At 46.0% G+C, this 22,995-nt stretch overlaps 1 protein-coding gene across 1 annotated transcript in view; it reads left to right on the top strand.

Moving 5' to 3' along the window:
- The window catches only part of irf5 (interferon regulatory factor 5), a 103,319-nt gene that overhangs the window by 36,426 nt on the left and 43,898 nt on the right, over positions 1-22,995 (top strand). Inside the window, exon 2 of the mRNA XM_034163546.1 lies at positions 1,910-2,178. Coding sequence (XP_034019437.1) covers positions 2,005-2,178 — 174 coding nt within the window. The 5' untranslated portion in view covers positions 1,910-2,004. The remainder of the gene's footprint in view (positions 1-1,909; positions 2,179-22,995) is intronic.

A 22,995-nucleotide genomic window follows, 5' to 3' on the forward strand; every position in this document is an offset into this window, starting at 1 on the left:
AGTTTAGCTAATTGGTGTGTATCCTCAGGCTTCATGGATAGATAAAGCTGGGTATCATCTGCGTAACAATGAAAATTTAAGCAATACCGTCTAATAATACTGCCTAAGGGAAGCATGTATAAAGTGAATAAAATTGGTCCTAGCACAGAACCTTGTGTCCCATCGGGAGGAGGCCCCGGGGAAGACCCAGGACACGCTGGAGGGACTACGTCTCTCGGCTGGCTTGGGAATGCCTTGGGGTCCCCCCGGAGGAGATGGGGGAGGTGTGTGTGGATCAGGAGGTCTGGGCAGCTTTGCTTGAGCTGCTGCCCTCGCGACCCGACTCCGGATAAAGCGGAAGAAAATGGATGGATGGATGTTTGTATTATATTGGGTTATATAGAGTGGGCTGGTGAAGCAGGTTGGACACAAATGCAGGAAGCAAGTACACAGCTCAGTGGAGTAAAAGCATTTACTTTGTTTGTTAGCAGGGGTCGGTACACAGATAAGCAGTCCAAAAGAAGCAACAGTAACAAAATCGTCAGGCTTAGGCGAGGTCGAGGTACACAGGCAGGTCATCAAAAAACAGGATGAAGCAATCAAGGCAAAGTAAAAAAAAACCCACAAGGAACTGAGCTTGAAAGAGGCACAAGGAACATAGATCTGGCGAAGGACAGAGACAAACTGTGAGGCTTATAAAGCACCCAGGTGATTAACTGCAAACTCAGAACAGGTGTGTGGAGAAACTCCCAGAACCGGGGTGTGGCCAGACAGAGGGAGACACCCACCACCAAGAGCCAGGAGAGAAAGGCAAGAAACAAGAGGACAGAGAATAATAATAATAATACATTTTATTTGTAATGCACTTTACATTCCATGGAATCTCAAAGTGCAAGGGAAAACCCAAGCGGAAAGATAGAACAGACAGAACAAGAGACAGACAGAACACAAAAATAACCCATAAAACCAGGAACGTGACAGATTATTGTAATTCACAGTAGTTTAGCCTCAGTACATCTTCTCTGGATTGCTTACAAATGGTCCAGAATGCAGCTCAAGGCTTCGTCCTCTAAGAGGTCTCGTGTAACACCCATCCTATCGTCTTTACACTGGCTCCCCCTACAGTTCAGACTTCACTTTAACGTCTTGGACCAGGACCTGCTGTTAGTGGTCCCTCGGTCAAGGCTGAGGACCAAAGGAGACTGTTTGTCCCCCAGACTGTGGACTGCCCCTACAGCTTGTGGACTCACTCGTACAGACTTGATCTGAATTAGTTTTATGTTACTGTTGTTTTAATTTCTGTTTGATTATTGTTTTAAAGTACTTTGTGATTTTATCTCGGAAGGTGCGACACAAGCTTTACTGACTTCCTGAGCGATCAGGAACTGGGACTGGATCCTGTCAAGCACAGACCTGATTAGAAGTTTACATACACTCATTTGGACGTGTATCATTGTGATATGGAGCTTTCAGTCGTTATCGAAAGTCATTATAAGTGTTTGTCTTCACTGCAAAGATCCAAAAAGGACAAAATGATATCAATAATCATTTAATTTTGGTTCAGAATTATACATACAGGCTCAAAAGCTGCCATCTTTAAACTGTGCTGAATGTTCCTGAGTGCCTTTGAACTTGCTGTCGGTGAGTGTAGACAGCTGGTAACCAATCAGAAGGCTTTGACTGATAGCACTTTGTGGGCGGACCTATGTAAAGTAGGAGAAGAAAGTCCAAGAGCCCGAGTGCAGGTCTGAGTAAGACAGGAATGCAGATTACATCATCAAACACGTACTCAGATCCAGAAGTATTTGGACAGCTCTTTAGTTCAGTGGAGGGATGAACACAGTCCAGAAAGCAGAAAGACAGTCCTGTCAGGCTGCCTTAAAGATTTCTTTTAGCTCAGTTTCCATCTCATTCCTCTGCTCCCCTACAGCTCCCAGTCCTGTTCCAAGGAGGTCCACACACAGTCCAGCTGGGAGTGGTTCCAGTGCCCAGCGAGTACCAGTGCCAGGGTGGTACAGGTCACAGATGAGTGCTCAACACCGCCGAATCCGGCTGAAGCCATGGTTGCTGGCGCAGGTGAACAGTGGACGGTACCCCGGCCTGCAGTGGATCAGTCCAGACCACCGGCTTTTTCAGATCCCTTGGAGAAATGCCACACGGAACACAGTAACTCTCAAGGAAGAGAACACAATCTTCAAGGTGAGCTGATTCTTTCTGTCCCTGAGGAGGTCCTATGTCATGGCCCAGGAAGGACCATGACTAGAGATGTTCCGACCACAGTCCTTTCCTCAAGTCTTAGTTTAGGAGACGAAACCAGGCTGGTTGAAGATGGGATTCTTGCTGAACGCCATGGCGTGAGCTCAAGGTCCACATGGAAGTATGAGGTCCAGGGAGGACTATTATCGTGGACAGATAGATGTCCAGTGTGACTGGACTCACAGCGTGCCAAACCGGCCGGAACCAACTTAAGAAAGTCCATGCCACTGTAGTTTGTTTAACTTGACATAAAAGATTGTTGTACGCTGCGGACATTCGTTTATTTTCTACACCCGTTTTTCCAGTTAAGGGTCACGGGAGGCGGAGCCTATCCCAGCAGGCAGAAGGGAGTCAGGTTCATCCTGGATGGGGTCACATTAGTCACAATATAGTGAATCTGCATGTCTGTGGAAAAGAGGAGGAGCTTTGTCTGATTTGTGTTTGTAACTGTTAGATTTTATTTTTGTGAAGTTGTGTTTTTATTTCTTTATATTCAAAGTGTTAATGGTGTTAGTATCACAAAAAACACACTCAATACCCAAAACCTTTCAGATAAACAGTCAGATGATGGCACACGGCACACAGCGCAACATTAAATCTGGAACCAGAACAGTCAGTATCTCATAAATGTACCTAAGATTTTTTACCGTTCTCACTTCATAATTAAAAGGAGTTTGTTTTTATGAACAGATTATCAGCTGATTCTGTAAAACAAACCTGTAAAGTGGCTATGTTTCAGCTAAAACCCCTATCGCCAGAGCTCTAGTTCCGGAGTCCCCACACGAGGTGTGTGGGAGGTGTCTCCAGGATAGATCAGAGGGTCCTCAGTTCAAAATCCCCATCAGACTACAAAATCCCCAAGGAGCCTAAAGTGTGTGTGTGAGAGCGAGAGAACAGAAAGGAGAAGTACTGTGAAGGACAGGAAGTGACAAAGCCTGTGTGAGGGAGAAGGTTTGGAATTCCTCACAGCCTGCTGCTGCTGGTTTTCGGTCTGTGGTGTTTTGGTTGATGGATCAGGCTACTCTGTGTTGAGGGTGATGATCCAGACCTGTCCAGCTCCTGAGTACTGTTGGTGTTTGCTGACTGCTTCTCGATGTTGGGATGAATCGTATTGTCATCAAAATGCCTAAGAAATCCTCCACACAGAAGGAAGTTGTTGTCCGGTGATTTAAATGACATAGTTCATTGACAGAGAATAACTCTTATCATGGTTTGAGTCCTAGTGCACGTGTCAACATGGAGGGACTAGATGTCCAAAACCCCCCATCTTCTGTCCACCAGGAACTCCACTGTCTGTTGGCTGGCCGGGTTTTGTGTGCCAGCTGGTCTAACGTCTGTGGGAAGGATTTCAGTAAAAAACCTTCAGTGGGTCTAATGTTTGTGGGAAGGATTTCTGCAAAATACCTGCAGTGGGTCAAACGTCTGTGGGAAGGACTTCAGTAAAAAACCTACAGCAAGTCTAACGTTTGTGAGAAGGATTTCAGTTAAAAACCTACAATGGGTCTAACGCCCGTGGGTGTTATGTGTCGACACGAGTTGAGGAGCGGACCTGCGTCAGACAGAACCCAGCGCTAAAAATAACCAGAAAGCGGTTCCAACAACAGAAACAATTTATTTTTCACCTGTGCATAATAATGTGTACAAAACTAAAACAACGTCCTTCTGGTGGAGTGACTGTTGGCACGCTCTTTAGCGCCCAAAAGGATAGAAGCCTGGCGTTCCTGGACCCACTACCACCAGACAAACACCCCCCAGGTGGACACGACAAACTGACTCTCTGTGAAGCAAAGAAGAGGTGAGGTAAGTCAGCAGTTACAACAATATCTTTCAAAAGACACACGCTATCAGCAACACATTCAGGTCTGTATTTTTTAACTTTATGCAAATGAGCAGCTTCTCACAACAAGTGGAGGATCACTTATCCTGCACGCCACAGCAGTGAGAAGCAAACTGCACAATTCTCGTCACAATTCCAGTATACTGCGTAACAAAACACCAAGTTACTATCAACAATTAGTCGAACACTTAATCACCTTGAATGTGTGCTGACAGCAAGTGTCCTCACCCTTCCTTGCTTCACGGGCTCGATGTGTCAAACCCAGGCGCGGTCCTCAGCGTCTCACAAACGGACATCACAAGGTCGAGTTCCTGGCAGTTCTGCTTGAATCACACATGACTTAAATGCAGAACGCCATCCAATTATCTGCTTCAGCTGAAAGTCTTTAAGGTTGCATGTGAGCACCAGACACAGGTGCTACACATGATGTTGATGAGGGTGAGGACTCTTCAGCCAGCACCTTCTCCACAGACAAATCAGTTTCCATGCCACCTGAAGAGCAAAGAAAAGAAAAGAACACCAAAATATCCAGCCACACCCCCCAACACACAACAGTACCCCCCCATCAACGGGAAGCCTCCCGGCGACCGAACAGACCAGGCACGAGAACAGCACCTCCCTCCGGGGTCCACATCAGGAAGCAGACAGCACCACGCTCCCAAGGTCCACCACAGACAGCAGGACAGGCACCGCAGCGGGAAGGCCGGCTGGCATCAACAAAAGCCCCAAAACATTCCCCAGTACAATTCAACACACAGAAAAAAACATAAAACCCACCCAAAACCTCCCCAGGGGACCGTCCCATCAAACCCCGGGAAGAAAAGAAAAACTCCCAAACGCAAAAACCCAACACAGCCCCACAAACACAATACAAACGTAAATGCATAAAAGAAAAATAACAAACAACCCCCCCAGAATGACCTGCAGAGCCCAACCCCCCCCCAGAAGGCCTTCATCGCCAGTTCCAGGAGGAACAGCCAGAACCATAATCCCACAAAGGTCCCCAGGTGTACATGGAGCAAACGGCGCCCCCCAGAGGCCGTACCATCAACCCCAGGAGGTACCCTCCCCACAACCCCGGAACCCCAGACCCGGTCACACTTGGCTAGTTGGCCCCAAGCCAATTTCCCCCCAGAGGACCGTCCCATCAACCCTGGAGGTGGAACCCGGAAGGAAACAGAACAAAATCAAATTCAACCCCCAGAGGACTACCAAAAACAACCCCGGGGGGGATATAAAACGACCGTAAACCCTGTTACCCTCCCCGGCACCTCGAAAGACCCCGGGTCCCTCCCAGAGCCCCTCGGCGGCTCAACTTTGGCAAACGGCTCAAAACATTAAGCCGGAGAAGGGAACAGGAAAAAACTAACCCAGCTCCAACCCCAAGGTGCAGCAGAGAACCGGAAATACATCCGGTGCCCCAACTCGACCATACCCCAGCCTCTCGGGAGGGGTGGAACTACCGAAATGGCGAACGGCAACAGATCGGCCCACCCCTCCGACTGTGGTAAGTCTCCGCTGCACCACACCCCGGCAACACCAATGACGAACGGTACAAAGGCTCACCGAGGCTGGAGTGGAACCGGGCCCTAACCAAACCAAGAAAAACACCTCTAACACCCCCCCCCCCTAGGTGCAGAGGTCTTCTGAGAATGCTCATCGTGACCAACCTGCACCACCCCACAACCCACAAGACAAATGGTCTTGGGGCAAGTGAGGTTGGGGTTAGGGATGTAGAGAAATAAAAAACAACGAAATAAAACGACCCAACAACCCAAACAGAAAATACCTAAAAACACATAAAAAATTAACAATTAAGTGAGCCCAGGCGGACTTCTAACCGCCTAACAATCACTCCACCAGATACGCTTCTGACTCCCCATACAATTATAAGCCCTATTTAAAGAAAACAAAACATTTACCCGTGCTAGATTTTTTTTTTTTTTTTTTATGTGTTATTTTGCCTGTCCCAGAACACTTGGAGATACGTCATCATTATTTCTATTGACGCTTACATGTCGGGGCAATACAGTGATCTCCGTTCGTCCGAGCTGTATGGGCTTGTCAACAGGAGGAGCCAGAGGTCCCGTCGGAGGAGCCTCAGTGGGGCGAAGAAGAGGCGGCCCGGATCTGTGTCGGGGAAAGCCCCGAGACGAAAAAACCCGCTCCGATGGGCGTCCTCTCTCGCGTCCACGCTCCTTCATCCGAACATCTAGACGAATCACCAACGATATTAGCTCATCTAAATCGTTTGGCTCGTCACGGACTGCCGGCTCGTCTTTTAACGACTCATTTAACCCATCTACAAACATTCCTCGCAAAGCTGCGGCGCTCCAACCTGCCTGAGCAGAAACCAGAGAACATTGCATCACCACACAAGGCTCCGGACGACATACAATCAGTTCGGACGCCGAATCTCTGGGTGACGGAGTTATCTGCACTAGTATCGATGGTGCCGCAGCTGGAGCAGCAGGAAGCGGAACGGCCTGCGCTGCAAGCTCCGTAACACGGGCGTCTGCTTGTTTAATTTGGTTTGCGAGATGCTGTAATTGCTCCCATATTTTCTCCAAGTGTTCTTGAACTTTTTCGGCAAAAGGAACCGCTTCTGCCGCTGGGTCCATTATGGAATGGCCGGGAACTACTGTTATGTGTCGACGCGAGTTGAGGAGCGGACCTGCGTCAGACAGAACCCAGCGCTAAAAATAACCAGAAAGCGGTTCCAACAACAGAAACAATTTATTTTTCACCTGTGCATAATAACGTGTACAAAACTAAAACAACGTCCTTCTGGTGGAGTGACTGTTGGCACGCTCTTTAGCGCCCAAAAGGATAGAAGCCCGGCGTTCCTGGACCCACTACCACCAGACAAACACCCCCCAGGTGGACACGACAAACTGACTCTCTGTGAAGCAAAGAAGAGGTGAGGTAAGTCAGCAGTTACAACAATATCTTTCAAAAGACACACGCTATCAGCAACACATTCAGGTCTGTATTTTTTAACTTTATGCAAATGAGCAGCTTCTCACAACAAGTGGAGGATCACCTATCCTGAATGCCACAGCAGTGAGAAGCAAACTGCACAATTCTCATCACAATTCCAGTATACTGCGTAACAAAACACCAAGTTACTATCAACAATTAGTCGAACACTTAATCACCTTGAATGTGTGCTGACAGCAAGTGTCCTCACCCTTCCTTGCTTCACGGGCTCGATGTGTCAAACCCAGGCGCGGTCCTCAGCGTCTCACAAACGGACATCACAAGGTCGAGTTCCCGGCAGTTCTGCTTGAATCACACATGACTTAAATGCAGAACGCCATCCAATTATCTGCTTCAGCTGAAAGTCTTTAAGGTTGCATGTGAGCACCAGACACAGGTGCTACACATGATGTTGATGAGGGTGAGGACTCTTCAGCCAGCACCTTCTCCACAGACAAATCAGTTTCCATGCCACCTGAAGAGCAAAGAAAAGAAAAGAACACCAGAATATCCAGCCACACCCCCCAACACACAACAGTGGGAAGGATTTCAGTTAAAAACCTACAGCGGGTCTAATGTTTGTGGGAATGATTTCAGTTAAAAAAACCTACAGCTGGTCTAACGTTTGTGAGAAGGATTTCAGTAAAAAACCTACAGTGGGTCAAACGTTTGTGGGAAGGATTTCAGTAAAAAAAAAAAACCTACAGCGGGTCAAACGTTTGTGGGAAGGATTTCAGTTAAAAACCTACAGCGGGTCTAATGTTTGTGGGAAATATTTCAGTAAAAACCTACAGCGGGTCTAACATTTGTGGGAAGGATTTCAGTAAAAACCTACAGCGGGTCTAACGTCTGTGAGAAGGATTTCAGTAAAAAACCTACAGCGGGTCTAATGTCTGTGGGAAGGATTTCTGTTAAAAACCTACAGCGGGTCTAATGTTTGTGGGAAATATTTCAGTAAAAACCTACAGCGGGTCTAACATTTGTGGGAAGGATTTCAGTAAAAACCTACAGGGGGTCTAACGTCTGTGGGAAGGATTTCCGTTAAAAACCTACAGCGGGTCTAACGTCTGTGAGAAGGATTTCAGTAAAAAACCTACAGCGGGTCTAACGTCTGTGGGAAGGATTTCAGTTAAAAACCTACAGCGGGTCTAATGTCTGTGGGAAGGATTTCAGTAAAAAACCTACAGCGGGTCTAACGTCTGTGGGAAGGATTTCAGTAAAAAACCTACAGCGGGTCTAACGTCTGTGGGAAGGATTTCCGTTAAAAACCTACAGCGGGTCTAACGTCTGTGGGAAGGATTTCAGTAAAAAACCTACAGCGGGTCTAACGTCTGTGAGAAGGATTTCAGTAAAAAACCTACAGCTGGTCTAATGTCTGTGGGAAGGATTTCAGTTAAAAACCTACAGCGGGTCTAACGTCTGTGGGAAGGATTTCAGTGAAAAACCTACAGTGGGTCTAACGTCTGTGAGAAGGATTTCAGTGAAAAACCTACAGCGGGTCTAATGTCTGTGGGAAGGATTTCAGTTAAAATCCTACAGCGGGTCTAATGTCTGTGGGAAGGATTTCAGTTAAAATCCTACAGCGGGTCACACGTCTGTGGGAAGGATTTCAGTTAAAATCCTACAGCGGGTCAAACGTTTGTGGGAAGGATTTCAGTTAAAAACCTACAGCGGGTCTAATGTCTGTGGGAAGGATTTCAGTTAAAAACCTACAGCGGGTCTAACGTCTGTGGGAAGGATTTCAGTTAAAAACCTACAGCGGGTCTAACGTCTGTGGGAAGGATTTCAGTTAAAAACCTACAGCGGGTCTAACGTCTGTGGGAAGGATTTCAGTTAAAAACCTACAGCGGTTCTAACGTCTGTGGGAAGGATTTCAGTTAAAAACCTACAGCGGGTCTAACGTCTGTGGGAAGGATTTCAGTTAAAAACCTACAGCGGGTCAAATGTCTGTGGGAAGGAATTCAGTTGAAAACCTACAGCGGGTCAAACGTTTGTGGGAAGGAATTCAGTTGAAAACCTACAGCGGGTCTAACGTCTGTGGGAAGGATTTCAGTTAAAATCCTACAGCGGGTCTAATGTCTGTGGGAAGAACTTCAGGAAGACTGGTCTTGAGTTGTTCATGCAGGTTGAGTTTGTTTTTGTGGGAACTATTTGAAGTTTATTGTTGTATGGCTGGGGGGCCTGGCTGCCTTTTTGTTTCTGTCTTTTGTTTTTCCTTCCAGGTGGCTTGCATTTGGGACTGAGTGGCTGTGTTGCTGAGGTTATCAGGACCACCTGTGGCTCGTCAGGACTCACAGCTGAGGTGCATCTATATGGATTGGAACATGGTGGCATTTAAGACTGGAGTATACAGTGTGTATTTGCCAGAGACTCGACCTTGTGACCAGACGGGTGAGATCGTCGTCTCGGGAGCCATCTCATCATCAGTGGATGCAGAGAACGTCCAGGGTTTGATGCACGGTCTGTGAAAGAGGAGGGGGTGAGGTCTCACGCTCGTCAGCACACTTCCTGAGGTACGTTAGATTTTGTGACTAACATTTATACAGTCAGTAAATGTGGTGTCCCTCACACCTTTTATATTGAGCTGTATGTTAGTCATGTATCGGCTTCCACTGCAGTGGAGTTTTGTGAACCGGATGTTCCATGCCTGCAGGTTGGGAAGCTGATTAGTAATCAAGCCAGGAAGTGTTTGCTGTTTGTACACCTTTAAGTGTTCTCTCTGTGTGTAGAGTGTGGACTCACATAATGGTTCCTTCTTTCACAGACTCGGTTTGTTGCGGCCACCTGGGGGGTGTCGGCGGGGTCCTTGGGTCCGAACAGCTTCTGGCTCCGGACCGTTAGCGCTGCTGGGAGCGCACCACTCCAGACCGCACTTTCTTTTGTTATTTTTTGTATCACTGTTATGTATTAAATTCAGTTAGCCTTTGTACCGTGCTCTGCTTATTTCATACTGGGTCCTTCAAACGCTGGTCGGTTCTCCGAGCTGCGTCCGACACATAACAGTAGTCTCTGGCCAAACATCACGGACCCAGCGGTAGCAGAGACGGTAACGCGCCGGGAAGGCGGCAGCAGACGTTCAGAAGTTATCCGGATCAGTTGCGGGTGCTCTCCGCCCGGATGGTGCGTGTTTGAGAACCCGTTACTGAATACTGATTTGTGCTCTCTTGCAGCCGGGTTCCTGTGTTTGTGCCTTGTCCGTGGGTCGTGGTGGAGTGTGACTGGCGACGGCTTCGCGTCACGCTCCGACCGGATAAGAGGTTTAAACGGGAGCTGCAAGAGTGTGTCTGTAATGGGTGCACGCGCACGGCGGAGCTCTGTGGCACGGGTCGCTGAGCTTCCTGTGTTACAGTTGTAGCCCCGTTTCCCCGGATGAAGATAACTACTGCATCTGTTGTATCAGCTCCAGCGTTATTTAGTTGAGCACATTTTGGTTGTGTGTTGCACACAGCTGCGCACGGAAATGCAGCTCGTTTGTTTTCTGTCACCAAAGGGTTTTTTTTCATTTTTAGCACTTTGGCTCCCTCTTTTGGTGACTTAGTCACATTACCGTTAAGCTCTTAAGTTAGAACAGGTGTGTTCGATTTGTTTGAGCTTAACGGTATACGTCACTTATTTGTTTTGTGTTAGTTCATTTTGTGTGGGTGTTTTTTGAGTTGGTTTTTGCGTGGGATTTTATTTTTTGTTTTTCACTATTTAGTGTCTGGGGTCGTGACCCTGCAGTTCTGCCAAAAAAAAAAAAAAAAAAAAAAAAAGGACCCGAGCAACCTTATGTCAGTCTGTTAGTCTTTCTTTTTTTTTTTTTTTTTTTTTTTCAGTTCCACCTCCCAGGGTTTGATGGGACGGTCCCCTGGGGGGTCATGGGGGGGGGGGTATTTGGGTTGTTGTTTTTTCTTTCTTTTTTTGTTTTGTTTTTTGTTATGCCCTCTCTTCTCCTCTGACTCCAGCCGTGTGAGCCGTAGTGTCGGCGTTGCTGGAGTGGTGCAGTTAGGTTGTGCTGGGCGTTTCCCAGGTAACCTCTGCACCCGGGAGGGGAGGGGGGGGTTTGGGGTATTTTCTTTTTGTTCCCTCTCTTCTCCTCTGGCTCCAGCCGTGTGAGCCGTAGTGTCGGCGTTGCTGGAGTGGTGCAGTGTGGTTATGCTGGGCGTTTCCCAGGTAACCTCTGCACCTGGGGGGGGGGGGTGTTTTCCCCCCAGTTTCCGCCCTCAGGGTTTGACTGTGGTGTCCTCTGGGGGGGAAAGGGCTGTGGGTCCATCTAGCCATAGACGGCCGGGGCTGGGTCCGTTGGTCGTGAGGGGAGGCGTCTCCTGGGGTTGACGAGTGGTCCTCTGGGAGGCGCTGGGAGTCCCCGTGGGTGACGTTGGATCCCAGAGGGACCTCGGCTGTGGTTATTACTCCTGGAGCTGGTGGGAAGTCCTCTGGGGGGTGTTGGTCCCTACATGTCGTTTGGGGGGGGGGGGGGGGGTGTTTTAGCACTTTTATTTGTAACCTTAAGTTTGGGGTTTTTCTTTTCTCCTCATCCCGGGGTTTGATGGGACGGTCCCCTGGGGAGGGGGGGGGGTGGTTTGGTTGTTTGTGTTTGTCTTTTTTGTTTTATGACTAATGACCGCGCATGGTTGGATGGGGGCTGACTGCACAGGTTTGGGAACTCCTGGCCACACCTGTGCTAAGTGACTGACTGAAACAAAGGCAAGGATGCAGCCAGAGGAGAGGACATCAACCATTCTATTGGAAGACGAATGCAGATGCGGTTTCCAGCCATGGTCCCTGGAGGGGGGTGTTTCTCCTGGGCCAGGTTTGTGTGGTCGCCGGGAGGCTTCCCGTGAGGGTGGGGTACTGTTGTATGGCTGGGGGGCCTGGCTGCCTTTTTGTTTCTGTCTTTTGTTTTTCCTTCCAGGTGGCTTGCATTTGGGACTGAGTGGCTGTGTTGCTGAGGTTATCAGGACCTCACCCTGATCACCTGCGGCTCGTCAGGACTCACAGCTGAGGTGCATCTATATGGATTGGAACATGGTGGCATTTAAGACTGGAGTATACAGTGTGTATTTGCCAGAGACTCGACCTTGTGACCAGACGGGTGAGATCGTCGTCTCGGGAGCCATCTCATCATCAGTGGATGCAGAGAACGTCCAGGGTTTGATGCACGGTCTGTGAAAGAGGAGGGGGTGAGGTCTCACGCTCGTCAGCACACTTCCTGAGGTACGTTAGATTTTGTGACTAACATTTATACAGTCAGTAAATGTGGTGTCCCTCACACCTTTTTATATTGAGCTGTATGTTAGTCATGTATCGGCTTCCACTGCAGTGGAGTTTTGTGAACCGGATGTTCCATGCCTGCAGGTTGGGAAGCTGATTAGTAATCAAGCCAGGAAGTGTTTGCTGTTTGTACACCTTTAAGTGTTCTCTCTGTGTGTAGAGTGTGGACTCCTGTGGAACCAGCTCCCAATTCAGATCAGGGAGACAGATACCCTCTCTACTTTTAAGATTTCGCTAAGGCTTATAGTTAGGGCTGGATCGGGTGACCCTGGACCATCCCTTGGTTATGCTGCTTTAGACGTAGATTGTGGGGGGGTTCCCATGATGCACTGTTTCTTTCTCTTTTTGCTCCGTATGCATCACTCTGCATTTAATCATTAGTGATCGATCTCTGCCCCCCTTCACGGCATGTCTTTTTCCTGGTTTTTTCCCTCAGCCCCAACCAGTCTCAGCAGAAGACTGCCCCTCCCTGAGCCTGGTTCTGCTGGAGGTTTCTTCCTGTTAAAAGGGAGTTTTTCCTTCCCACTGTTGCCAAGTGCTTGCTCATAGGGGGTCGTTTTGACCGTTGGGGTTTTTCATAATTATTGTATGGCCTTGCCTTACAATATGGAGCGCCTTGGGGCAACTGTTTGTTGTGATTTGGCGCTATATAAGAAAAAAGTTGATTGATTGATTGATTGACTCACATAATGGTTCCTTCTTTCACAGACTCGGTTTGTTGCGGCCACCTGGGGGGTGTCGGCAGGGTCCTTGGGTCCGAACAGCTTCTGGCTCCGGACCGTTAGCGCTGCTGGGAGCGCACCACTCCAGACCGCACTTTCTTTTGTTATTTTTTGTATCACTGTTATGTATTAAATTCAGTTAGCCTTTGTACCGTGCTCTGCTTATTTCATACTGGGTCCTTCAAACGCTGGTCGGTTCTCCGAGCTGCGTCCGACACATAACATTTATGTTGATATTGTTAGTTTGTTTTGGCAGTGATCCTGTGCGGGTTGTTGTATCAGTATCTGCCGCCTGCTGATGTAAACACACATTTTATTTTCAAACCTGCTCCTTGAATGTTAAAACCTGGAGGAAAAAGATGAAGAATCAAAGCCAGCAGAATCAAAGGTCTGCTGGCTCAGGAACCAGAAAAACTTTCAGGTAATTTACATCTGTGATTACCAGCTGTTTTTAGGAGGGAAAGTGAACTGGAGCTGTGACCTGGACAGCGTCGGAGCTGATCACCATGTGGACGAGGAGATATTTGGTGGTGTTGTTCACCTTATTTTTCTTTGGTGTATATAAATAAATAAATGCGTCTGGCCTGGTGGGCAGCCAAAATGAAAGACAAAGTTTGACCGTTGTGAGACACGTTTTTGGTCTATTAACATAAAAACCTTGTCTTTAGAACACGTGTCCTGTTCAATGCTATTTGTGGACGCTGTAAATGGAAAAATGTGTTTTATTCACATAAATGTGAGGCAATGCAGGATTTCCTGTATTACTATGGTGGCTCAGTAACTATAGTTACTGTAGTTTTGTTCTAAAATCCTGGAAAAAGTGGTTTTGCGACAGCTCGTGGACTACCTCACTGAGAATAATCTTTTTGAGCCACTGTAGTCTGCTTTTAGAAAATATCACTCCACAGAGACAGCACTTACTAAAGTTGTGAATGACCTTTTGCGAGCAGTGGACTCAGATACCACTACAGGCTTGGTGCTGCTGGATCTTAGTGCTGTGTTTGATACTGTGGATCATCATATTCTACTCGATAGGCTGCAGAATCATTTTGGGATTACTGGAACTGCCCTTGCATGGTTGATGTCATACCTGACCAGTCGTTCTTACTGTTTGTTGTGCAGTGGCACCTCTTCTGATCTTAGGGACATGAAGTTTGGGGTTCTGCAGGGATCCGTTTTAGGCCCCCTGCTTTTTACCCTTTATGTAGCACCCCTTGGGAATATACTGCGGTGTTTTAGGATTCCCTTTCATTGCTATGCTGATGACACCCAATTGTACATGCCAATAACTGCTGGTAATCTCATTCACAGAAAATCTTTGGAAGATTGCCTTGCATCAGTGAGAAGTTGGATGTCTAGTAACTTCCTACTTTTAAATTCTGATAAGACTGAAATTATGGTTCTTGGTCCAGCAAGGTATCAGCATCAATTTGATCAGCTAGCACTTAGCTTAGGTTTGTGTTATACATCATACAGATAAAGTGAGGAACCTTGGAGTAATTTTTGATCCTATGTTGTCTTTTGACCTCCACATTAGTTTGACCACATTACGCCCGTTTTGGTGTCCCTGCACTGGCTTCCAGTCGCTGCAAGATAGGATTTTAAAGTACTGTTATTAGTTTATAAAATTGTTCATGGACTTGCACCTCCCTATCTGGCTGACCTGGTAAGCCCCTATGTACCAGCTCGGGCCCTGTGTTCTCAAGGTGCAGGACTTTTATGTGTTCCCAGGGTGAATAAAAAGTCTGCCGGTCACAGAGCTTTCTCCTCTCGTGTCCCAGCTCTGTGGAACGATCTCCCAGCACACATACGGCAGTCGGATACTGTGGAGACTTTTAAATCATGTATAAAGACGTATTTGTTTTCCTTGTTTTGTCATTAGTTTTATTGTGTTATGATGTGTTTTTATTCTTGTGTTCTTTTATGGTTTTGTCTTTTTATTGTGTTTTTAAATTTTTAATTCAGTTTTCTCTGTTTTTATGTTGTGTGAAGCACCTTGAGGCAATCTCATCGTGAATTGGTGCTATATAAATTAGTAAATTTGAATTTAGAAGATTTCACCCTCTCTTCTGTGTGGAATTTGCATGTTCTCCCTGTATCTGTGTGGGCACCCCCCAGGTGTTCCAGCTCCGCCCAGTTTCAAAGGCATGCAGGTGAACTGGTGATCATAGGTGTGACTGTGTTTGTCTGTCTGTCTGTCTCTGCGATAGACTGGCATCCTGTCCAGGGTGGACGCCTCTTCTCTTCAAATGACTGCTGGGATAGGCTCCACCCCCATAACCCTTCATTGGAATTGTCGTCATGGCAATCCTTCGGTTGCAAGGAAGCTGGTCTCTTGGTCTGATCCTGGACAGAATGGTGGAATTCTACATCCAGGGTTGATCTTGAGATGCCTGTGCTTGGGTTTGTTTGACGTAGGAATGTCACTACATGCTGACAGATGCTCGCTCCTTGACAGATCCTTAGCCTGCTCCAATGGCTGGGAAATCCCAGACCATCGGGGACTGAGGACCTGCTGCAGCTTTGTTTGCCTTCACAGCTGTTGGATTAGAAGCCATCACCTCCACCGCCTGATCCGCCATTGAGGACTGCTTGTGTTACCAGAGTCCCGTTAGGCGCCTCGTGTTCAGGGTTCCTGTTGGGCCTTCATGGTTAGCATAATGCTCATGTGACACACAAGTTTCCCACAGTATTTCACCCCAGCATGTAAACCCTACACCATGCATTCCCCAGGTGTCATGACGTGGACGAGCGGCTGAACTTTGGAAACCTTGTTTGGAATACGCGGGTTCAAAAAATGAATGAATGAGTGTATTTGTTTGCTTCATTGTGTAATCGTACAATGACACAAATATTCCTTGTTAAGTAAATAACGTGATGCAAAGTCTCAGTTCCACTCATGGCCACATGATGGTGGTGATGTGCATCATTACTGTCGGTCACTTTCATGGAAACAGCAGGGTGAGGTGGTCACGGCCTCGGTTCATTTCCCCATCAGACAGGAAACTCACAATGGTGCCCTTGAGCAAAGTCCTTAATGATTGTCTTTCTCACAACGTGCTGACATCAGTGTGTGAGTGTGAGGCATCATCATCAAGGACCTTGCCTGGATTGCGTGCGGTCCATCCACCATCCTCTGTGGAACCTGAAGTAAAGCCAGGCTGTGTGGAGGTGATGTCAGCTGCAGCATCTCACCAGCACTGAGTGAAGTGGAGGAGCTCCTGACAGAAAACCTGTGACCTGTGGACTGCTTTGCTCCAACGTGCACGTGGTGCATGCACAGCCCTGGCTGTGATCTCTGAGCGCTGGTTCTGAAGTGCAGCATTCTGTTTGTGGGGCCATCTGAAGAAGTTGCATCACTTCCTCCTCTGCAGGAGGAAGTGAGCCGCACTTTGGTTTCTCTCTAACGTGATGTGCTGTCTTCTCTGGAGCTGAGGCAGACCACTGGATCCTGAGGATGGGACTTGATCCTGCTTAGCAGTCAGGTTAGAAGCTTTTCAGCATTTTCTTCAGGGTCTGCTCCGAGGTGATGCTTCCGGCAGCACCGTGCACAGAGGTTGATGCCTTTCCAGCCTGTGGGCGCTGCACCAACTGAACTGCATGTGGCTTGATGTTGGTGCTGGGCCAGGTCTGGAACTTTCAGGGTTGTTGACACGTGTATAAAAGTCTACATAGAGAAACAGTCATGCTGGGTGTAAGGGGCAGCGTACAAACAGTGTAACCTTGGTGCCTAACCAGCTCCTGTAGCTGTTCTCTTCTACAGGAGGAAGGGGAGGGGGCGCGGTCACAAGGTCCAGGTCACACTGGCAGCAGACTAAGCAGCTCATCCCACACTTTCCTGCCCTCAGCCAAGTCCTTTGATCCCAAGGCCTTCCACAGCCATCTAAGACCTTCTTTGGGACACCACCAGGGGTTATCCACAGCAGGTGCCCAAACAACCTCAGCTGGCTCCTTTCAATGTGAAGAAGCAGCAGCTCTACTCAAGAGTCCCTCCCGGATAGTCAAGCTTCTGACCCGGTCTAGGAGTGTTAGCCCAGATACTCGGTGGAGGAATCTCATTTCCACTGCTTGTATCCGCGATCTTCTTCTTTCAGTCATTCCTCAAAGTTCATGACCATAGGTGATGACAGGACTGTAAATCGACTGGTAAATTCAGAACCTCACCTTCTGGCTCAGCTCCTTTATCACCATGACAGTTATATATGATGCCTGCAAGACCTCAGACACAACCCCAATCCATTTGTCAACGCTGCACTCCATCTTACCCATACTTATGGACAAGGACCTCAGATTAATGCTGTCCCCAGACCCAGGTTTGTGGTTCGTTGTTTAACAGATTTCGTACAGTAAAGTTGGGACAAATAATCCAGGTCACAGATCCAGGCTGGACTCAGAGCCGGGAAATCCAAGAGCAGATCAGGGACAGGCATAAGTCAGGAGTTGGGTCTGTCAGAACCTGGGTGAGGAGCAGAAAAACATGTGCTTCATGGACATACTTTGGTCAAAGTAGGAGTGTTGAAAAGTCTGCAGCACAAAATGATCTGGTGTCATGTCATAAAAACAATCACACAGGATGGCGGGACAGTTTTCTGACATCACTCCTCCCACTGAAGTCCAGCCAGAGACTCTGCTGCTGACCAGGACCTGAAGATGCTTTGAATGCTTTCACACCCCTAAATTTTAGCTCATCCTGACCAGCAAGCTAATGTGCTAATAGCATAGGGAACCATCTGCCCATCCATCGTTTGTCTGTCCATCTGTCTGTCCGTCTGTCTGTATGTCCATCCGTTTGTCCGTTTGTCATCTGTCTGTCTGTCCGTCTGTCTGTCCACCTGTTTGTCCTTTCATCATCTGTCTGTACATCCGTCTGTGTGTCCATCGTCTGTCCGTCTGTTCACACAAAAGAATTGAAGCCTGGTGTGAACCATTGAAGTAGAGACTTGGAAAAGATCTCGTTCCATTGAGTTCTGTTTGTGAGTTTGCCCCCACTTCAAATAAATTTTATTTATATAGCGCCAAATCACAACAAACAGTTGCCCCAAGGCACTTTATATTGCAAGGCAAAGCCATACAATAATTACAGAAAAACCCCAACGGTCAAAACGACCCCCTGTGAGCAAGCACTTGGCTACAGTGGGAAGGAAAAACTCCCTTTTAACAGGAAGAAACCTCCAGCAGAACAAGGCTCAGGGAGGGGCAGTCTTCTGCTGGGACTGGTTGGGGCTGAGGGGAGAGAATCTGGAAAAAGACATGCTGTGGAAGAGAGCAGAGATCAATCACTAATGATTAAATGCAGAGTGGTGCATACAGAGCAAAAAGAGAAAGAAACACTCAGTGCATCATGGGAACCCCCCAGCAGTCTAAGTCTATAGCAGCATAACTAAGGGATGGTTCAGGGTCACCTGATCCAGCCCTAACTATAAGCTTTAGCAAAAAGGAAAGTTTTAAGCCTAATCTTAAAAGTAGAGAGGGTGTCTGTCTCCCTGATCTGAATTGGGAGCTGGTTCCACAGGAGAGGAGCCTGAAAGCTGAAGGCTCTGCCTCCCATTCTACTCTTACAAACCCTAGGAACCACAAGTAAGCCTGCAGTCTGAGAGCGAAGCGCTCTATTGGGGTGATATGGTACTATGAGGTCCCTAAGATAAGATGGGACCTGATTATTCAAAACGTTATAAGTAAGAAGAAGAATTTTAAATTCTATTCTAGAATTAACAGGAAGCCAATGAAGAGAGGCCAATATGGGTGAGATATGCTCTCTCCTTCTAGTCCCCGTCAGTACTCTAGCTGCAGCATTTTGAATTAACTGAAGGCTTTTCAGGGAACCTTTAGGACAACCTGATAATAATGAATTACAATAGTCCAGCCTAGAGGAAATAAATGCATGAATTAGTTTTTCAGCATCACTCTGAGACAAGACCTTTCTAATTTTAGAGATATTGCGCAAATGCAAAAAAGCAGTCCTACATATGAGGCAATGGGGCAATTTACTTTCGTCGTCTGCCAGCAGTAACACTGGATGCGCTTTTAAAGGACAGTTTCTGCTGTGGGTTCAGCAAGTTATACCCTTGAAGTATTTTTCAAAGTGTAGCTTAAATGGTCCTTGTTGATTTTAAATCATATTCAGGACAAAAATTGCTAATATTATTGATATGAGCATGCAGACTATCAGCAACTGTGGCAGAAAAATCAAGATCAATAATAATTAATTATTCATAAAATGTGTATATACTGTTAGATGCTGACTCAAGGATTTCTCAGTCTGAGAACGTGGACAGCCTTGTTGGGCGGATCTCAAGCCACACTTTTTTCCCTCAGATGAAATAGCATTTAGAGTAAAAAAGAAATCAGTATTTACAGAATTGATTGAGTTAATTTTGTAAAATCAATATAAACACAGAAAGGTGAATATATCAATGATACACAGATGACACAGTAAAACATAAAGGCTTATTTCCACTGTGGTCCATGTGAGGAGGATAAACGTACAGACTGCAAAGACATTATAATCTCATCAATTAATGTAAGTAGCAATAAGTGTGTAGTTTATATATAATCATTTCCGCTGAGATACCAATGAAATAAAGTAAGTACAAATTAAACAGAGAACAATAAGATCTTAATAAATTTAAATAAATAGCAACTGGTGCCAAACTGGTGTCTGCAGATGCAGATGGCAAGCAGTTATGAGCAAGCTCCATCCAAACTGATTGAGAGGCCCATGAAGCCGGGTGCTGAGAGTCTAGAATATGGAGGCCCTTTTCCAACTGGAAAGCATGTTACAAAGTTGATAGAGATGTGTGACCACGGTCTCGTTGGGACGGGTAAAGGCTGAAGTTTGCCAGACGGAGGACGAGCGGAGGATTTGCACATAGCACATGTTTGACATGCCGGATGTACTCGTTCACGTTGGGGAGCAAACGAGGCCACCAGAACCTCTTCTGGATGATCTGTGCAGTGTTTTTATGCCAGGGTGACAGGTGAACTGACTTTCATGACCCCAACGAATGACCTCCCCCCTTATTGAGTCAGGTACAAAGAGCTTACCCCTGGGACACTCCGGAGGGACAGGAACATTGTGTGCTACGGACCGGATCTTAGTCTCAATATCCCAGGTGATAACAGAAACGAAACAGGATGCGGGAAGGATTGTACTGGATACAGACTGTTCAATCGACGGGTCTTCTTGGCGAGAGAGTGCATCGGATTTATCATTTTTGGAACCAGGACGGTACAAGTACAAAATTAAAGCAACTAAAGAAAATTGCCCAACGGGCCTGCCTGAAATTAAGTCATTTAGCAGAGCGCCGATATTCAAGATTCTTGTGATTGGTCCCCACTAGGAATGGAACTTGTGCCCCTTCAAGCCAATCGCACCACTCCTCCAAGGCCACTTTTACTTTCCCGGTCGCCGATGTTATAATTACATTCAGCAGGGGATCATTTCTTTGACAGATAAGCACAAGGATGTAATTTCTTGTCAGCAGGGTCAATTTGAGACAAAATAGCTCCCACGCCTACATTGGAAGCGTCCACCTAGACCACGAACTGTCGGGCAGGGTCAGGAAGGAGTAGAACTGGAGCCGCTGCGAAGCAGTCTTTTAGGACATGAAATCCCTCATCACACTCCGGAGCCCAGTGAAAGGCTCTGAGAGATGAGGTGATGTTGTGCAGTGGAACAGCCACGGAACTGAAATTACGAATAAATCTTTTTTTTTTTAACTTTTTTTTTTCAAAAGTTTTTAACACACAATAAGAACATTCCCTGAGACAAGAGTGATAGAATCGATCTTAATATACAAATTCAGTGTACACAATGTTGCAAGATGAATACAGTAAAATAAATTGTTTAAAGCTACAAATGCCATAGTAGGAAGAAAAAAGTATATACATATATATATGTATGTATACATCCATACATCTACATACCCACAAATACGTACACATACACACATATATATACACACATATACATACATACATATGTAAAAAATAGAGATAAAGGCAGCATTTACCAAAATAAGAATAAATGATGATAAAAGTGGAGATGACCGGGCAAATTGCAGATTATTTACAAATCACAATAGACTAGAAGATTCACATACCCAAGTAAAGTTTCACCATGTACCATCTTTGATTGAACTTGTCCAACTTGAGTTGTAGACATGCAGTCATTTTTTCCATTGTATACACCTGTTTAACCCTATTTCTCCACTATGCAACTGATGGTGACAGAATCTGTTTCCAGTTGGCCGTAATGGTTTTCATCGCTACAAGTAGTAAAAAGTGCAAAATGTACTTTTGATCTGCAGTATAGTGGTCGGGTATTACACCCAGTAAATAGAACAAAGAATTGGAGGGTATATCTCTTTTAATTATTGTCTCCATTTCATCCCTGATCCCCTTCCAGTACTTCGCTATGACCGGACAGTCCCAGAGGATATGGGTGAGGTCTCCAATCATCCCACACTGTCGCCAGCATAGAGCTGCTGTGGGGTTTTTAACAAATCTAGAAATTACAAGTGGGGTGTGAAAAAAATCGTATTATTTCCAATTAAATTCTTTCCACATTTGACTGTTGATTCCTTTGTGACTGTTCTCACACAGCTTGTCCCATTGCACATCTTCTATTATAGAATCCAATTCTAATTCCCAATTTTCTTTAACATTGTAAGTATTCTGACAGTTATTAGATGCAAGGATTTTGTACAAATTTGAGACATGTTTTTGGGATGGAATTTTCTTTTCTGCAATAATGATGAAATATTGTTCTATAATGTTTGGATTTTTATTAATTCTTTCACGTTCCCTATGACTGGTGATATAATGCCTAATTTGAAGATACTTGTATAAATCCTTTGCAGGGAGATCAAACTGTTCTTGAAGTTGTGCGAAGGATTTTAAATTAGTTCCCTCGAATAACTGACCTAGAATTCTAAGACCTTTAGTAGCCATCTCTTAAGCCCTAGTCCCACATGGAAGGTGGGAAGTCTATATTCCCCACTATAGGCATAGCTCTGGAAACCGACCCCGTATCTCTGAGCATCCTTTTAACTTCTGAGCATCCTTTTAACTTCTGTCCATATTTTTAATGTGTGTTTGGTCCATTCATTTCCAATTGTAATTTTATTGACACATCTGATATCTATAAAGGGAAGAGAATGTAATTGTACACCTTTAGTTTCACCTTGTTCAATCTGGGTCCATTTTACTTCCTCATCTCCTCCAATCCAAGTCACAATAGCTGATAATTGGGCTGCCCAGTAATAAAATTTTAAGTTGGGTAAAGCTAAACTGCCCTATTTTTAGGTACCTGGAGTGTCTTAAGTTTAATGCTTGCTCTTTTTTGTTGTCAAAGAAATCGGGAGATTAACTTACTGAACATGGTAAATGTTGAGGCCGGAACTTTTACTGGCAGAGATTGAAATAAGAACAAAAGACGAGGAAGCAGATTCATTCTTACAGTTTCCACTCTACCATATAAAGATAAGGGTAGGACCTCCCATCGAGACAGATCATTTTTAATTCCCTTTATCAATTTGTTATAGTTAGCATCAAACAGTTGTGCTGGTTTGGGTGTAAGGATAGTCCTCAAGTACTTCAATCCATGATCTGGCCAGTAAAAAGTCTCATCGAGTTGGCTTGGCCTTTGTCCTGAAACCATAATTGCTTCTGACTTATTTTGGTTTATTTTATATCCGGAAATATCACCATATTCCTTTAGACATTCCATTAATCTGGGGACTGAAGTAAGAGGATGTTTGATGAATAACAAGATATCATCAGCAAAAAGGCCAATTTTATGGGTTGCCCCGCCTCCATCCCCGATTCCTTGGATCTGATCGTCCTGACGTATAGCCTCCGTCAGAGGCTCAATGCACAGATTGAATAAAATGGGGTACAATGAATCGCCCTGGCGAACTACCCGCTCAATATTAAACTCTGAACAATACCCATTACTCTGACTTTGGA

The sequence above is a fragment of the Thalassophryne amazonica genome, chromosome 22 (genome assembly GCF_902500255.1).
Source record: "Thalassophryne amazonica chromosome 22, fThaAma1.1, whole genome shotgun sequence".
Lineage (NCBI taxonomy): Eukaryota > Metazoa > Chordata > Actinopteri > Batrachoidiformes > Batrachoididae > Thalassophryne > Thalassophryne amazonica.